Below are 20194 nucleotides of genomic sequence, written 5' to 3'. Positions count from 1 at the left end.
TTCCAGATTTTAATATAAAGGATCAATGAATTCAAAGAGAAGATACAACCCATGACTATGGTGAACCAGCCTGAATTACGAATTAAAATCACTACACCAGATATGTCGACAGACATGCATCAGGATCAAGAAAGCTTCTACTTCAATATCCCTCTTAGAAAACAGACTATCATACACCATCCATACAATCAATCTTAAAAAATAGTTAGATGAACCTTTTCGATATCTCAGCACACAAATATAAACTTATCGAACACTCCCGACAAATAGTTCTTCTCCTTTGAGCATAACGAAAATTCAACTATCATCTTAGTTATTCATTTGCAAGATTAAAGGTTTTCGGGAGACCCGAAATACTCTCATATTGGTAGGAACATGATTACTCGAATATTTTTTAATCGAATCAAGTAAGAAAGATCAATTTTGGAATCGATTTACCCACCTGATTATCGCACACACTATCATTACGCAATATCTTACCTGATTACACAGTGCTTAGTGTTTCTTCTTTTTCTGCTTACCTTTCTGTTTCTTCGTGTGCCATTCTAATTACTTTTCGACTCTTTCAAATTCCCTCGTTGCCTCTGATAGTTTATTTTATTCTTGATAATTTCCAAAGTAATTTAATTCATTATCGACATCCTCGTTAGTTTCCGAAATGGTGTGATTCACTGGGATAATTTCTTTCATTGAATTTCTATTATTCAGCATAGAATTTCTCTCTGTCTGCTGTTATACCGTCTTGTTAGTTTTTATGCCGCTTTAAGTGTTATTTTAATATTACAGAATTCCAACGAAATATCAGAAGCAATCATATACTAATAAAAGTAATTACTCTAAGAAAAACGCAATAAAGCAGATAAAAATCATCAGTTTCATAATAGTGATAATGAATACAAATTATATTATTAAAATACTATTTATTTACTTTTTTTTAAATAAAAAAGACGATCATGCGTAACCTCGTTTCATAGTGCAAAATGTGCCGATAGAATTTGCTAAAACCTATAGAATGGAATCTAATATTGAGATCTAAAAGTAATTTGAAGAATCCACATAATTTCTCATAAATTGATATTAGAATTAGGAATATGAGATATTGTCTGCTGTCTCAAGTATCCCTGTCTTTTCTACAATACATGCCAGATTAAAATTACGTTACGTTTCCTGCAAAAAAAATAGTTTAAATGGTGAAAGGCTACACACTGGGAGATGAAACTTAAAGGACTGTATCACTATCAACATAACGGGAATAAGTAAATTAACACAGAATAAGTAAATTAATATCAGTAAAGTAATGACAGGAATAAGTAAATTAATGGCGAAATAAGCATTTAATGATTTTAATTTATATATTCTTGTACCTCAAAGGAGTACAGGATAATTAGGTTTCCATCTTTACTATCCTATCTATCCTATGAGCTATTTTGCTTCTGCTTTTAAACTATATTTTTAAATCTCCAACATATTCAAATCTACATTTCGGTCTCTTAAGGCAGAATTTTTGCATCAGCATATTTAAGTATTAAGCTATATCCGGATATCAAACAGTTGTTTTTCTTAATAAGAAATAGCTGTTTTTCTAACCTTTCCACTCCCATTCTTTTTAAGCGACCATACCACCGGATATTAGCTCTGCTCACATATTCTTGAATGATGGACAATGTTAAGTTCTTTCCTAATTCGTTCGTTTTTAAAAGGATGCCGTCTTTGATTCCATCTGTTTGCTCCCCTAACTTTTGTCAGAATTCTAACATCCGTGGTGTCCATTATTTCAAAAATTGTTGTACTTTTCTCCAAAACACGTCAGTGAGTTAAATTAGTTTGAGTAATTAATGCAGTAGTTTGCATTGTGCCAGTTTAATAAATTATGTTTTATTTGATTTTGACAGTAAAATCAGTAATAAAAAGACTAAAACTATGAAAATAAGCAGGGGCATAGAACACTTGAGCTGCATTCTGAATGGAGAGTCTATAATCTATAGAACAAGTAACACTCTTATTTCAGTTATTTAGGGACAGTTTTAGTGAAGAAATATAGGTTCAGTGTGGAAATAGACAACCGGAACAAGCAAAGCTGGTATTGTGGGTAACCAACTTAAAAAAAAAAGTTATATGGAATAATAGAGAAATTAGTCAAAACAGCAAATTGCAGTATACCAAGCATTTTTCAAACCAGTTTTAAGTTATTAATCTGAGACGTGGGTTGGAAATAAAACAATTGATCAAAGAATAGAGGCCAGAAATACGAGGGTTTCTGAGAAAAATTAGGGAAGTGAACTGATGGCATCAATGGCAGAATCATATTAATAATTAATATATTAGAAAGGAAGCTGATATTATTAGCATTCAAAAATGTGTCAGCAGTGCTAATCTCAGATGGTATGGCCACTTAAACAGAATGGGTGAAGAAAGATTAGCAAACAGGTGTTTTTTTATGCAAAGATTGCGGGAAAGTAATCCAGACGAAGACCAAGGCATCGATGGAATAACAGTCTCGAGTGCCTTCGAAGCACGAAATGTTAGATATGACAATAACGGAGGACTCACAAGTACTAGACTAATTTGTAGGAAAATTGTGGACAGGAAATCAATAATAATGTAAAATGAATCATCTGGTGCTGTCATAGTAACTTGAACACCATTTGAGGGTACATGTCAGGAAATATATTATATTTATTATTATTATTATCGTATATAAATATAAATATGCAATACGAGATAAATTAAATCACTTACTAGCTAACCGAAAACAGCATATATATATAAACCCCGGAAAAAACAAAGCTAATTATTTAAAGTAAAGAGGTAATAGGCTTCATTTCGGCGATGTAAAACATTATTTAAATTAAGGGGATATTTAAACATGGGCTACACTCAAGGAATTAGTAACCCGAAAAAAGAAAACTCCAGCACAAAATTTTATTGCAAAAAGCTTCGGTCAAGACACAAACCAAGAGGAACTAGCAGACTCATTCAACCATGAGTCTGCTAGTTCCATCACACAACTCAAAAAAGACCAACTATCAACGATGAACAAAAAACTACCGACACAAAGTCAACAACAAACGATGTATTCTCCACACATAACAAAACAGGAACTGAAAGAAGCACTCCTAAAACTAAAACCAAAGACCACTCCAGGAATAGACAAAATAAGACTCACAGACCTTATAACACACTTTGATCAAATAAATACAATACTTTTGAAACTCGTGAACATAATATTCGACACAGGCATTATTCCACAACAACTAAAAACTGCAGTAATTACGCCAATATACAAATAGGGCAAAAGAAACGATACTCAGAACTACAGACCAATAGCTACACTACCAGTCATCTCAAAAATTCTAGAAAAAATAACACACACCAGACTACAGAACTATTTACAGAAGTACAACATCATCTCAAAAAACCAATACGGCTTTCAGAAAACAAAAAGCACCATTATTTCATTAGAAGACATCGCCGACACAATAAACAAAGCTCTCGACAAAAACAAGTACGCCGCCCTTATATTGCTGGACCTAACCAAAGCATTTGACACACTTGAACATGACATACTTCTCACCAAACTATACTCATTAGGTATAAGAGTAACACTGCATACATGGTTCAAGAACTACCTCTCAAACAGAACACAAGTAACAAAAATAGGTACATGTCAGAGTGGGAGTATACAAGTAAATCACGGTGTACCTCAAGGTGCCATATTATCACCCACTCTATTCAGCATATACATTAACGATGTTCATAACATATCCATAAGAAGTCAAATATTTCAATACGCAGATGACACTTCACTACTAGCAATCCACACAGACACACCTTTCTGCAAAGCACAACAAGACCTAAACGAAATCACAACATACTTCCACCAAAACGCAATTCTAATCAACGGCACCAAAACACAGATGTTGTTAATACACAACCCAAGAATCATACGCCCCGCATCACTATCGATACATTATCACACAATACCGCTGCATTGACAACAAAAATACCTGCTAATGTTCCGAAATCAAATCTGTAACACACGCAAAATACCTCGGTCTCTATATAGATTCCCACCTTAAATGGACAAAACATATAGAATACCTACACACCAAACTCCGGATCATCGCAGCAAAACTCTTCCAATTTAAAGACATTATTCCACCCACCATAAAAAAACTCCTATATCACGGTATCTGTGAATCCCTACTCTGATACGGAATAACAGTCTATACAAATACATCAAACAGCTACCTAACAAAATTAGAAACACTACACAGGAAAATCGTGTCAACAGTGATCTGGACACCTTATACGCAACAACCAATATCCGACAAGCACATGGCGATACACAGAATTCTGAGCATTAAAAACTTGAAACACTACATGACATTAACAAGGAATCACTTCAACATCATCTATCGAAACAACAGAGATACATATCGTATAACACGACCTACAACAACTCTGTCCATCCCCACACCCTTCAACAACTCATACGGTTCTTTTGTGAGATCACATCAGATACCCACGCAACTCAACAACCTACCAAGAAAGTTAAAACACGTAGATAGCTACAGAACATTAAAAACGAACTCTGGAAAATATACCAACAAAGTTAAGAAACCATTAACACTAATATACACATCATAAATCACTAGCATGCAATGCCTACATCCCATACATAAACAGTAGCAACAACACAAATAGTGAAAGCTAAATCCCACTCTCTTGATAAAAGCTAACCCAAGCTTCGAAGTAGGTGGGATTAACTTGCCTCACTCCTCTACAAGCTAGCCTTATAAGCAAATGCAGAAATTTTTATGTATAAAAATTATGTATAAAAAAATGTCCATATAATCATTCTTTCTCAAACTTAAAAATAAATAAATAAATAAATAAATAAATAAATAAATAAAATAAAAATAAAATAAAAAATTATACACAAAATTCTGTATAATCTTCATTGTTAATATTAGAAGAACAAGTGTTGTAAATTCATAATATAAAGGCAAAAAAGTATTATTAAAAATTTTAATTGAAATGTAGGAATTGCAGCACTTACTGCTGAACTCTGTAAAATTATAAGATGCAATTGCTCACAAGATGTTTATTGTATGTATAAATATTTTAGCAATTAACAAAATATATTTTTAAAAAATATTAAATCCCACATTGTTTTAAAACCGAATAAGAAACTCAAAGATCGGAATCAAAGAGTTTCATGCCGAATATAGTAAGTATAAACGTATCGGCGACTACCTAGCGTAAGCTAAAGCACGTAGTTCAAGTATGTAGTACAGGCTAAGGCAACTCGTTGCAAAGGTGGAGAAAGTGCCGATCGCTATTCTTAGTATTTTCCGTAATGTAAAACCCATCTCCTAGGAGATGTATGATGTTATACATTATGGCGGGAGGTCACTACCCAGACCGGTTTCGATCTTTATTTAGATCTCATCAGTGAGTTTCGCTATACTAAGGGTATAGCGAAAAGAACTTATATACTCTGCTATACGAGTTGTCAGAAAGGTGCACCCATAAATTATTTAAAGTAAAGACAAAGCACCATAATGTATAACATCATACATCTCCTAGCAGATGGGTTTTACATTGTGGAACATACTAAGAATAGCGATCAGAACTTTCTCTACTTTTGCAAAGAGTTGCCCTAGTTTGTACTACGTACTTGAACTACGTGCTTTAGCTTAAGCTAGTAGTCGCCAATACGTATATAGTTACTATATTCGGCATGAAACTCACTCTTTGATTCCGATCTTTGAGTTTCTTATTTGTTTTTAAAACAATGTTGGATTTAATATCCCCTTAATTTAAACAAAGCTAATTATATTCAAAAACCCTCAAACCCTACTCATAGAAACTAAATATCTCATTATGCGACACTCATCCTCCTATACACAAAGCGCCGATCATAAAACCAGAACCATCACACAGGTGAAAACAACACGTATCTCGGACTTCACTTCGATGCTGATCAAAGTTGGAATAGCCATATAAACTACCTACACAACATACTCAGGATAATAGCAAGCAAACTATACAGATTAAAAGACATTGCCCCAACCCCCATAAAAATACTAATCTATAAAGCATTAGGTGAAAACATTTTAAGATATGCAATCACATTATATGCGTTCTGTGCAGACTACAGACTTAACAGGTTACAACGGTTGCAAGGTAAAATGGTAAAACTGATATTATGGGAACAACTCACACTTATGCGATCAAATGGACAGAACACAAAATATTTAATGCGAAATACTTATGTTACTACACTGTCATGTTAATACATTACTGCAGCCCAACCTATAGAGTAGCCAGAACAACATATCAGATAACAACACTACATAACATATAAATACAATAATCACGACCGGAAAGCCACCCGAAACTTCTACATACCTGACACGATGAACAAACTGCCATTCGACGACAGAAACCTAGGGACCTACAGACAGCTGAAACTGGCCCTACATAGATATTATTACGGGACTGAACATTAAAAAAAAACTACTCTCTTCTCCTTTTCCCTTTCCCCTCCCTCTCTCTCTCTCTCTCTCTCATTCTCTCTCACACATATACACACACAGACAACCCTATAACAATCCCTCTCAAACACCATTACAAGGAGACAAACACACCGTATATCGAAATCCAATCCCCAATTGCAAAAATTTAAACCATGCACAAGCAGTAGTATTCCATGGGCACGTGTAATAGTAAAATCAAAACCGACTTGCGACGGGTATAGAAACAAAACAACGAAACCCCCGCCGACTATTAACTTCCTAAGATAAACTCTGAAAGCTTCGAGGAAGAAATCAGAAATGCCACCCAAAGAAACAAATAAATATTATAATCGACTTAGCAAAAAAGAGAATGATTGTAAATAATGATGTTATAAAAGTAGTAAATATACATTGTTAATATCATTATTTATGCAATTTAAATAAGATATTTACATAGCATTCTGTACAGAATATTTGTAGTAGTAAATATTATTATTTTAAATTTTAAAAAGTTTAAAATTTGTTAAGTTTTTATTTTAATTTTGAAAAAAAATCTTTATTTTTAAATTAAAAAAATTAAATCATTTCAATGTTAATATAATCGTAACTTTGATGTGACCTGTATCCAAACCTTAATGTCTTTGTAAGCTTTAACGTAATTTTAATAAATTTGTGTAATTTAAAAAAAAATATTATTTTTATTATTTATATCATTGATCTTCAAACATAATTAGAACTATGAAAAAAGTGAAACGAATCCACTCAGCATCTCCTGTTGCTAACAAAAACAAAAAAGAAAGAAAAAATATCAACTCTAAATATAAATTGTGAAATGAAATGAACTAAAAATTGAAATATAAACGTAAATTATACAATGCAGAAAAAAATGGTGTAATGAAATGTTTCCATAACCAATATGGTTAAAATGAGAAAGATCTCTGTTAGTACATTAAATGACTCATTGTAAATATGCATGTGAAAAAATGCAAAATACATCATTATTATTAATATTTATGCATATTTATAAAATATTATTTACTTAATATTCTATACTAAATATTTATACTAAATTGAAAATGTGATAATAGTACTTCAGCTGTATATATTGGTAAATATTCTGTAAACGTGATGAGGATAATAAACTTTGCCAAGTCAAAAAAATATATATATATATTATTTGACACCTTGAGGGAGTCGAACTACTCATCAAACGTGGGCACATACTGTACACCTCTCTCTCTCCACCACTCAATCATCCAACTGACTGCAATACATCAACGCCATCCATCGCTGAGTCCTATTAGTATTTCCGCAGGCATCACAGATATCCATGCCCACGGCGGGATTGGAACCCGCCGCTTTTGGATGGAGAGCGGATACGCTAACCGCACGGGCAGCCAGGTAGGTGGCTGAGTGGTTAGCGTATCGAAATATATATAATTCGTATCGAATTATATATAAATTCGTATCGAAACAAATATATCAGAGATATATTTGTTTGGACATTTTCAGATGGAGTAATTGTACTACGTGATGTGCACATTAGAATGGGAGATATTATCAAAACTGACATTCGTGTATTTACATATTTATATATATTTTTTTCTTTTGAAATCGCCAGCACATTTTTAGTATTTAAACTTTTAAGATTTAAGGTTTAAAAGAATATGGAGTTTAGGTATCGATTTTACGGTTTTCTAATTACGATCTGAAAAACAGTTGAATATGTGAAAGTTGAACAGTCGATATTAGTCTACAATATTTAATGTAATTTCCTGTTGGAAGTTTAAAATAATAGAAGATGCAAACTTTTAAATATTCTATAAAGTTTCCGTGATCAAAATTTTTATTAGTAATGCATGCTGCGAACTTTTAGGTTTTACCTTCTTCACCTTCTTTTTATTATTAACTGATACTTCGAAGGAATAATCGCTGTAAGCCACACTACATTACCTTAACCTCCATTCACGAACAATGCTATTTTCTACTTTGTTACGCATTTCTCTGCACGTTTTTATTCTACACTAATTTCCTGTATGTTCGTGGTTTAAAGATGATCTGACATATTACTAAACAAATTGCTGAGGATATATCTGATAGGTCATTCTATTTCTTATAAATATATGAACAGTACAGCTTACTCGATTATTCAATTTTCTTGTGTAGCTAACACACTTTTGTAATCTTCCAACCTGCTGCCCTCCTTATATAAATCACAATTCACATCCGTACTCTTATAACACTTAAGTAATGATAAAACATGCTGGATAATACAGATTTAAGATTAAAGACATGTTTCCAGTATACAAAGTTACTCTTCCTGAATTATTATAACCCTGTCCAACATGAAATGCATCAAAGTTAACTAAATAATCCTTTGATCAATATTTCGCTTATTAGGAGAATCCTTTTGGCAGAATTAGCGTGCTGTAAAAGTCCGATGATAGTTTAATTAAAACGTGTGTACATTAATTATCTAATTTAGCAGTTTAAGCATGTACATATTGAAGTAAATAAATAAATGAAACCTAAATAAAAAAAATAAATACATAAAATATTATGAGATGCATCCTTCTTTTTATTTATCTTTGACTTTTATGTATATTTAATTGAATATACACAACCATCTTAATTGGGCGTTGGAGTGAATTTCGTGGAGTGACATCGGCTTATTATTTTTTAGTACATGATTCACCAACTGTTCCTCTGAATGTCGGTATCAAATGATGACGTACGGGGGAAGGATTGGTCGGTGAATTGGAATGTCCCTTAGAAACGTATAATCTGAAAGACTTATTTCACAATAAGCGATTCATTGAGGGTCGATGGTTGATTAATTGTCTACCAAGGGAAATATTGCATATCATTTGTCATTTTTGCTCGAATATGGAATAAATGCCGGCTTTTAAAACGACAAATTTGCAGGTTACATTGCTCCAGTTGTAAAGGGATTGCAGGCTATCTGGCGTGATGCCATTTTCTCTCTTCCGATTTCCAGAGAAATGCTGGAGTATCCGGTGTATTCTTACTTTTATGCTGCTATTCTACTCACAGTAACTTATGCCCTCTGCTGTAACTTTACTTAAATAATATATACAAGTGATGACAGTATGCTTTATTACATTTCTTTATCTGATAAAACGATTTCAAACATTCTAGATATTCATAATCGACGTACATAACACTTGATATCTGTCACAATTAAAACATAAACATTAGAAACCTTCCACAGTAAATACAATAAATAATATACACTAGACCGTACAGATGGAAACCGAAAGTGTCATTTATTTGACGTTTCAAAGATAAGTATGTAGGAAACATATTCTGTAGTTAATTGCCGCTAGTCTATGAAAAGAGTGATAGACTTTTTTTCCTTATATATTTCTTCCATTGTTACCAGAACATTGTCAAGGGAACTAACAGAAGATTGCTTTGATAGCATTCCAACGGATATGAGTTACTGAATGTGTTTGCTTACTTGTGCCCGCTAATAGCAGATTCAACTTGAGAACACACACAGTTGGAGAATTTCATCTATTACACTTCCCTATGTAATACTCAGCTCTTGCAGTAAGAGCGTTTTAATTCTACGAATAACTTACATACCTGTCATTTTCTACCACAAACCCATTTTTTTTCAAATTGCCTCTTTCAAAAGAACACCAAAATGTATGTTCCTTTTAAAGAGTAAAATTCCAAATTTTGTTTCCTTCTAAAATGTAATTAAGATTTCTAGGATGTAAAATCTTGGACGTAATTTCTTCTCTACTTTTACTTTTCTACCTTTGATTTCTTGTACCTATCTCCCACTTCCTCTAGATGGTTTCATAGCAAAGCTATAAAAAAAGTTCTTATAATTATAAGAACTTTTTTTATAAAAATATAAAAATATATTTATTAAATATAAGTAATAATAATAATAATAATAATAATAATAATAATTTGTAATACAATAAGATATTTTAGACGATTACCTTTATTTTGATTATAACTTATTTTCTTTGTCCATATTAATATATAATGAACTTAAAAATTATATAGATTTCCGACATATTCTAAAAGAAGTTCATTTATTGTTGGGTTTAGCTCACTAATGTAATATAAAACTTATAATGGAATTGCTACTTTGCGCATTGTTCCTTACGATTTTTAATCAGAATACCTCATACTTGTGTTTGTTTATTTAAAGAAAGAGTGCGGGAATGATAAAGATTGCAATATAATTCAAGTAAGTTATATAACATTTATATATTCATTATTTTGTTCATGATTACTATTTTTAATATCTGTATTTGCTTCTCACCAAGAAAAAGGAATAGATTTTATGATATTTCAACTTGAAATAAAATATTTCAACATTTAAGTGAATTTTCACATCGATTCTTCTCGTTTACTATTAGCTGACAGTTGAAAGTTGTTATTTCATCTATCTATATATGAGCAAATATTAAAGATGGTTTCAAGAGAATGTTAGATAAGTAAACTAAATAAACAAAATTATGTACAGCAATCCCTCGCATTGTCCGGGTAATCGGTTCCACCGATATCCCGGACTGTTTGAAATCCGACTAATCGAAGAACTAAATACATACAAAAAAAATGATAATTGGTTCCAAAAAAAAAAAAAAAAATTCTCCCTGTTTTTCAATAAATAAAACGAGATTAATAAATTCAAATGTCTTTATGAAAAATAATTAAACAAAAAATACGTTTTCGTAATTAATATTTTATTCTATAAAAATTGCAATATCGATGTCTGCACCTTTTTCTTCTTTTTTTTTTCTTTCTCTTCATACATTTCTTTGTAGCAACGAATTGCATTGTTCATCGTTCGGCGAATTGTAAGGCTACGTTCAATATTGGGATCCACTTCCATGATATGCTCTGAGAGGGTTTCAACCATTCTAATAATTTTTGATACTGTAGTTGTTCAGTTGTTAATTCTCGTGCAGGCACTTCAACACAGTCATCGTTGTCTAAGTTGTCCTCCCGCTCTTCATAAACTCCTTGTTCATCCATGTTAATAAGTGTTTCATTATCCAGTTCATTAGAGTTCGATTCAATGCACTCGATTACGTTGACGGAATCTAACTCTTTGAAACCAAATTGCTGTCCAATTTCCACTATGTGATTAGTGGCTTCAGCAAAATGAGTTTCAAAACCAATGAAATCAATTGCGCAATGTGGTATGATATGTTTCCCTACTGCTCTCCCGTTAATTCATGCCATGCTTCGCCTATATTTTCGATGACGTTTTTGATGTTGTAGCTCTTCCAAAATTCCCTTAAAGTAGGCGCATATTTCTCCTGCTGTAGCTTTTATGGCTTGAGAAAAAGTGCGGCGCAAATAATTGGCCATTTCGCAATGACACCGTGATCTATTGGTTGGATCATCGACGTCGTATTTGATGGAAGAAAAGTTATTTGTACATTTTCATTTAAATCACAAAGACCAGTCGGAATACCGGGCGCATTATCAAAGATCAATAAAATCTTAAAATCTAATCCCTTTTCTCTGCAATAACGTTCTGTTGTAGGGCAAAAATAGTTGGTGAATCCATCTTCAAATAAAACTCTTGTGACCCATGCTTTCTTATTTGAACGCCACAACGCTGGGAGATTATTTTTTTGATACATTTTAAAGAGCTCTAGGATTTGCTGCAGGGTACACAAGCATCGATTTTAATTCGAAATCCCCTGCGTATTTCCTCCGAAAAACAGTGTGAGACGGTCTTTTGAAATTTTATATCCAGGGCATGACTTTTCATTGGATGTTATAAAACTGTGTGATGGCAACTTTCTCCAGAATAATCCCGTTTCATCAACGTTAAATATTTGTTCATCTTTGTAGCCACCTTTTTGCATGATTTCACTTCGGATATCTTAAAGCAGCCTCTTGATGTGCACTGGCAGATTCGCCAAATTGTGAATACCAGTTCGTTGCTTAAAACGAAAAAAACACCCACGACTTGCCCTAACATTTTCACTAGTTCCCTCAACTTCGTTTTCTATATCATCAATAGTCTTCAAGTCATTACCAAGACTTAATGCTTGGACTTTAATTTCCATTTGACTAAGCAGAACTCGCTTTTGAGTTAAGTCTTCGATCCATATGGATAATAGCCGCTCCAGATTTATCATTCGTTTGCTTCTGGTTTTAGTCCCTATTTGTGATAAATATAATAATATGCGATTTGTATTGATCTTTTTTTTTGATAAGTTTTCGAACTGATGTCCTCTCCATTCCTTTTTCACGGCCTATTTTAGCAACGGATGTATCTTCTTCATGAAGCTTGATTTTATATCGAGCTTTTGTTCCAAAGTGAGCCATTTACGTTTTTTGGGGACAGAATCACTTTCACGTTTTCTTTTTGTACTCATTATGTTGTTGTTTTTTTAAGTGGGATTAAAATTTAATTATTACAAATCAACTTTACTGTAGATTTTCACATAAAAAACTGATAGACATAGAAGTTAATTCAACATTAAAGTTCACAAACGTCCACTGCTTACTCATACTATACATAGCTTACACATTAAGACGTTGAACATAATGCCGCGTTTACATTCTCGCCCAGTCTAAGTACATACATATACAACGAAGAACTCCTGAAAAAATTGAAATATAGTATCGCATAACATTAAAACCGTATAAAAATAAACCGCACAAAAAGAGACTTGACTGTATAAAGGGAAAAAACGGAACATTTTTGTATAAAAATAATAATTTTGTGTACTAATTTTTTAGGATTTAAAACCGGGTCTGAATGATGTCCAACTTAGTTCTTTGTGTTATAAATGATGTTGCACTCCTAAACACATCTAGTTCAAGTTTCAAGGTTTCATCAACTAAATTGAATAACAGCTGTAACAACTCTGCCATGAAAATAAGCAATAGCAAGACCAAAATTTTAAAAATAGACAAACCATATAAAACTGAGCTGCATTCTCAATGAAGAGTCTACAGACCAATAACACATTTCAGCTATTTAGGCACAGTTTTAGTGAAGATAGCAAGTTAAATTCTGAAATAGACAAACAGAACAAGCAAAGCTGCTACAGTGGGTGGCCAACTGAATAGATGAATATGGAATAAGAGAGAAATTAGTATAAACAGCGAAATAGCAACACACAAGACCGTGTTCAAACCAGTTTGAAGTTATGGATCTGAGATTTAAGTTAGAAATAAAGCACTTAATGAAGGATCACAGATATGAGGATTCTGATAAATACGGCAGTGACCCGAAGGCATCAATGGCAGATTCATAAATGAAGATATTATGAGGGAAATTAACATTACTAGTATTCAAGAATGTGTCAGCAGTTCTAATATAAGGATATGGACACTTAAACAGAATGAGTAAAGAAAGTGTAGCAAAGCATGTGTTTGATGCAAAGATGGCAGAAACGATACCCAAAGGAAGACCAAGATTTTGGTGGGATGACCGTAACGAGTGCAAAAAATGTTATATATATATATATATATATATGACGATATATATCATAAGAATATCATATAGTGCTCATAAGTAATAGACTGATTTGGAGAAAAATTGTGGATAGGAGATTAAGAAGAATGTAAACTTAATCATGTAATGCTGTCATAGTAGCTTGAACAACCCTTGAGGGTACATATCAGGAAAGAAATTTATTATTATTATTATTATTATTATTATTATTATTATTATTATTATTATTATTATTATTATTATTATTGTCTTTGATATATATGTTTCGACATTTTCAGATGGAGTAGTTGTACTACTGTGTGTATATTCTTGTGGTTATGCATTTATAAATTTGGTTTAGATGCTTATTAATAGTTTTCGACGAGTAGCCATTACTTGTGAAGGTTCTTTGTAGATATTGTAGTTCATCACTATCCTGCACAGAAAGTGCGTATCATCTCAACTCTAGCGCATCGTGCCAGATCTGTACTGTCAGATGATGAAAAGCTAAAAAAATGAACTACAACATCTACAAAGAATCTTCACAAATAATGGCTACTCGTCGAAAACTATTAATAAGCATCTATACTGCCGCCATCAACCCAACTCAGAAACACAAAACAACCCCAAAGGTTATATCTCCTTACCATACATCAGCTCGCTCTCCACGAAACTAAGAAGAATTTTACGAAAGTTCAACATAAAAACCTGCTTCTCTATTCTTCCTAAACTAAGATCGCTTTTAAGCAAATACAAACAAGCTCACAACGTCTACAGTTCCCAGGAGTGTACAAAATCACGTGTGACTGCCGGAAACAATACAATGGCCAAACTGAAAAATCCATCCTCCTACGTCTGGAAGAACGCCAGCGAGACATTGCCTACAAAAGAACTAGAGAAAGTGCCCCTGTCAAGCCAGGTACTGTTTTCAGTAAACACAAATGTTGAAGGCCGTCAACATGAGATAAACTGGACAACAACTTCAAACCTTCATATATGCCATGACGAGGTAGAACGCCGCATTGTCGAATCTAAAGAAATTGTTAGACCCTCATCATATAAATAATAACCTTAGCTATAATCAATCGGATTCTTTCAGCTCTGCTATCTGATATGCACACTCGTGAAGCCAGACGCACGCAGATGCCCAACAATAGAACTTTAACACGGACTGTAGCTACAGATCAAAGCTAACTGAATTTTATAATAGTCGTTTTTATAGTGATACAATGTTTCCTATAGTGTTTTTTATTTTATATATATATATATATATATATATATATATATATATAAAGATTTATATAAGTACATTTTATTAATAATATAATTGCATATTTAAGGTATTTATAATAATTTTTAAATTAAAATATCAAATAATAATAATAATAATAATAATAATAATAATAATAATAATAATAATAATAATAATAATAATAATAATACGACGACGAATAGCTGTGTAAGCAGCTTCGATTAATCTTTTCATATTTCAGTGTTGATGTAATTTATATGAATTGGATATAGTTTCGTTAATAAAACAGTAATTGAAACAGTAATTAAAACAATACTGCATAATTTGACGTTTTCTGAGTTAGGATTCATTAACTATAAAACAAAATATCTTGTAGCTTGTAATATCTAATCAGAAAGAGTATTATTATAAGTACGCAACAATAATTGTTACATGTGGGTTGAATTGTACCAGTGGCCATGATCAAACGTCAAGCGACCTTGACGTTTGATTGCAAAAACATTTTTCTGGGAAATACGCAAAGCATAACAATTGGAACAAGTGATACAATATTTATTCAGAAATCTTAGAACCACGCACTTAAACTTCCTTTTTAAAAAACATGTTGGAACTGCACGCAACCTAAAGGAAGGAGCGTTATTCTAAGAGTATAAATTGCTATCTTGTGTGAAAAAAAAAAGCAAGTGATCCAAGGAAAAAAATTTGTCTTATATCGTCATCAACTACATTCATAAGTCTTGTTTGAACAGAATGATATAGCCATGTATAGGATGATGTAAGATAGCAAAACTCACTGAAAACATTTTGTATGCTACTTTCACGGCATCCTTATTCGCCTTGAATCAAGTCAACGTTGAAGATTTCTTTTGTGGTCCCTTATAAAAAAAAAAAAAAAAAAAAAAAAAAAAAGTTTGAGCTGCACTCAACCTAAAGGAAGTGAGGGAGGACTTATTCGGAGAGTATAAAAGATGTGGTAGTCGGGAGGATCAATCTCACAGAAATCAGCAGCTATCGATAAGGTAACACTAACTTTGTCATAATGAAGTTCAAAGGGAGCGCTTTCCTCTTACTGATCTTGGGGTTTTCTCTCGTATCGGCCAATGAAGAAAGTAAAGGAAAGGATTGTTGCCAAAAAAGTAAGTGAGATATTATTAAATTATAAGTTTCAATGTTAAAGATTATAAATTTAGGAAAGTTATTAGTAGGGGAATATTTGTTATAATTATATATTCTTCTTAGTGCTTATAATAATTGTCCCAAGGCAGGTGTTTATATGTAAATATGTTTATGTGTAAATAACACCAACTGCAATCATTTTTTTTAACTTTAATTATTGAATAAAACAATATTAACAGAAAATCGATTCCATTATTTGGAGGAAGACTGTCTTTATATCATTTGAAACACGAGTTCTGTATTGTATTTATAAATCATTGTATACGTTATTAATATATTTTTGGCAAGGACTACTAAATTGGACACTCATTAAAACCAAAATGAAAATATAGTTTTCGTACAGCCTAAACAATAAATTCAATCTTATTCAGAATAAGCATTTAATAATAAAAAATGTCATAACATCGAGTAAGCATAAACCAATTATGCATATTCTCTAAGTATATCAGTAATTGTATTAAGACTGTCAGTTTCATTACCAAATTATTAATATTTATAGTTATTTTATATGATTATCAATTGATTTTATTGTATGTTTTAAATCTAACAAATCATTGGAAGAGCTTTGTATGATCAATGCGATCACTCTGCTTTAATATTGAATTTTGATTAAATTCTAAATGATCAAAAACAATATTTACATTCTCGTGTTATTGTCATGTAATGTCACTTTAGATAACAGTTGCCTACTAAGACACAAGAGGCTAACACCAAGTGACCGAGTTATCTTCCTGAAGGGTCGTATGGAAATCTTTCGTCACCGGAATTTGGAGATATCCATTCACCTAGGTAAGTTATCAAAACGGTGAACCTTGATGACGTAAGTGCGTGCAGTTGGTATTTTCTGTCATTCAACGGCAGAATAAAACAACTTTCAATGTACAAGCTGAAACGACGCACGCCGAAGGATTTTCAACACGTAGGGTAATCAGCGCTACCAGCAATATAAGAGATTTTCGAAACAGAACACGTGACCTGTTGAACCAACCACTGGGAGTTCTGCGTAACAGGAAGAAAGATTGATTACAATTCCCTAGCGCGAATGTCGCATAATGAGAGATGTTCTTAATGAATATCTTGTTGGGAATGAAGTAACTTCAATTATTAAAAACATCAACTTGGAAAATAAAAGCAAATTATAAACGTAAGCAGGTTATAAGAGAAATTCATTCAGAGGCCTAATTTTTTCACTAAAGCAAACACCACTTGTTCTCAATTTTCGCTTTCTTTTTCTTGTTAACTTCATTAATCTAGGCGAGATGGTCTGTTTCGGTATCAGACGAGTATGCAGCGCTGGCGGCCACTGTTTCTTCGTCTTTTCTTGCCTGTAATTAGCATCCTTCATATTGCATTTCTGTTGTCCTCCTTAATATCGCATTCCTTCTAGATTATTTTTCAAGAGGCTAATTAAAGGTTTTTAAAATTAGGGTTAATAAAAAAATACAAATTACTAAGAATTATTTCTGTTGTTTTCATAACTAGTATCTAGTTTATATCTTTTGCAATCTCCCTTCATTTCGCTTTTTTATCTAGTCTTGCATAAGTTTCTTTTTCTCATATATTTCATGTATGTTTCAGGGATTCTTTGCTTAGTTACTTCTTTTACTGTCCTTGCCTTTATCGTAATGTTACTTACGATAAAATATTTTGCAATGTTAATGCACTTTTAGAGACTATTCATGCTGCTAATATTTTGCTGATAATCTGTTTATTATAGAGAATTTATTCTTGAATTTCTTCATTTCTTCATTTGAATTTCTTCATTCTTTTTGTTTACTTATTTTTTCACAATTTACTATAATTTCTACACCATCATCATCATAACACTAATTACGGGTATACACCATATCGGTCTGTTGCGGTCTGATTGTCCATCCGATATCTTTTTTTGAGGTCTACCCTGCCTTCTCTTTCCAATTGGCTTATATTTTAGTATTAGTTTAGGATTTCGGGTGTTGACCATTCGGTTTACATGTTCAATCCATTTTTGTTTATAATTGTTTAGTTTTTCTTCCATTGATTTTGTTTTTAGTTCTATTAAAATGTCTTCGTTCCTTTTTTGATCTAATAATGTGTATTTTGCAGTTCTTTTTATAAATCTCATTTCACTTGTTTTAATTTTTTGTTTATCTTCTTTGTTTGTAGTTTATCTTGTTTGTTTGTAGTTTGAATGTAGCTGAATACGTTTGTTTCAGCTGTTCAACTGAACAGCTGAAACAAACGTATTCAGCTAGATTCCCATTAATCTAATGTAATCTCAAATTTTTTTCTTATTTATTTCCAGATTTGATATTCTATCTTCGTTAATATTGAGCTATTTTGTGGGTTGAGTGCTCAGTCCTTTTCATTTCGGATGCTGATTCAATTTATTGGTTGCAGTAACTTAATTCATTCTTGGTTTCTCATATGCAAACTGCAGCAAAGAGAGTTGCTGTAGAACTTTACCGCCCTTTCTTGGAATGACCTGGACATGAAACTATACTGCTCGATAAACCTTTCTGAATTTCTCGCTTGAAAGTCAGGTAGACAATCACATAGAATGCGATAATGAATTTCTTTCTGGAACTGTTTTTCTTCCAATAGGCCACCAGAGGACACCAATGATCGAGAGACATGGCAAATTACATATAAAGAAATATATATATATATATATATATATATATATATATATATATATATATATATATATATATATATATATATATATATATATATATATATATATATATATATATATTTAAAATTAAGTTTTATTTTTACTCTCGGAATACCAAGAAACGGGCAAACTTTCATAACAGATTCGAATCACTTTAAATAATTTTAGCACTGATAAAGTCAAATTAAAAGCGAAATTCAGATAATTAGTAGCTCTAGGTATTTTGTAAAAGGTTTAGGAACTTCTAATTAATATTGATAAATAAATCTTTCCCATTTAAGTTAATTTATTTTTCTTGAAATGCATTTAATCTGATGATCTTTACTAATGTTCTTTCGAAAGTGTGCTTTATTTTTTTTTAATTTTTACAGTGGTGGACAAAATGGACAAAATGTTAAGATTGTGAAGTAAAGGACAAAGAGGCAAGAAGAATTATTACTATTTAAACCAATGTTTTAATTTATTAATGTATTTGCATCATGTATTACAAGGGTGCATGACTTAAACTACATATCTTCTTTTTCCGAACAAGCTCAACCATTTACTCAAAAACACAACACAAAACATTTTTATTTTAAAGCTCAATATCATATCAATGAATATCAATGGTTTAAGTATCAATAAACATCCATTCAAACAAATTATATATTTATGGTTTAAGAATATGAGGTGAAAACCGCTATCTACTGTAATCTGCTTCCCCTTCGATACTACAGGGTGATCCAAAAGTCGCGCACATAAACGTTGAAGCTAATCTGCATCGAATTTCTTCATTAATTATTCATTTTGCCGATAGATGGCACCCAAGGAATATGAGGGAAGCAAATTGGCAATTTCCCCGGAGCAAGGAGCTGGTATTCTGGAATATGATGTTGACTGTCAATTTTACACAAATATTGTGGGGGATTTCGACGGAAGTATCCCAAAACTGTTGTTCATCAACATTGCACAATTACGAAATTAACAGAAACTGTATCAGTCGCAGACAAACAACGTCACGGAAAACAGACTTTTACTTGTGCTAAAGTGACTGCGGTACCCGACGTATTGCAGCATTTACCTTCAAAGACTCTTAGAAAACTCTCTGCACAGACAGGTATGTCATATGGCAGTATTTGAAGAGTCATTATACAAGT

General features: G+C 32.2%; 1 protein-coding gene across 2 annotated transcripts in view; it reads left to right on the top strand.

Moving 5' to 3' along the window:
• The window catches only part of LOC150099452 (uncharacterized), a 42612-nt gene extending 23140 nt beyond the window's left edge, over positions 1 to 19472 (top strand). Inside the window, exons 6-8 of one of the 2 annotated variants that reach the window (XR_016549377.1) lie at positions 10717 to 10755; positions 17078 to 17191; positions 19430 to 19472. Coding sequence is in view for 1 of the 2 variants with exons in the window: in XM_090404095.1 (XP_090260221.1) it covers positions 10717 to 10755; positions 17078 to 17095 (57 nt within the window). In the remaining variant the exon portion in view is untranslated. Of the gene's footprint in view, positions 1 to 10716; positions 10756 to 17077; positions 17493 to 19429 lie in introns of those variants that run through there. The other variant, XM_090404095.1, reaches the window with a different exon arrangement.
• Positions 19473 to 20194: the final 722 nt, after the last annotated feature.

This window comes from Typopeltis vanoorti, chromosome 14 (assembly GCF_054136105.1).
Source record: "Typopeltis vanoorti isolate ZY-2024b chromosome 14, IOZ_Tvanoo_1.0, whole genome shotgun sequence".
NCBI classification, from domain to species: domain Eukaryota; kingdom Metazoa; phylum Arthropoda; class Arachnida; order Uropygi; family Thelyphonidae; genus Typopeltis; species Typopeltis vanoorti.
The sequence above is the reverse complement of the archived record's forward strand: the minus strand, read 5'-3'. Positions and strand labels throughout refer to the sequence as shown.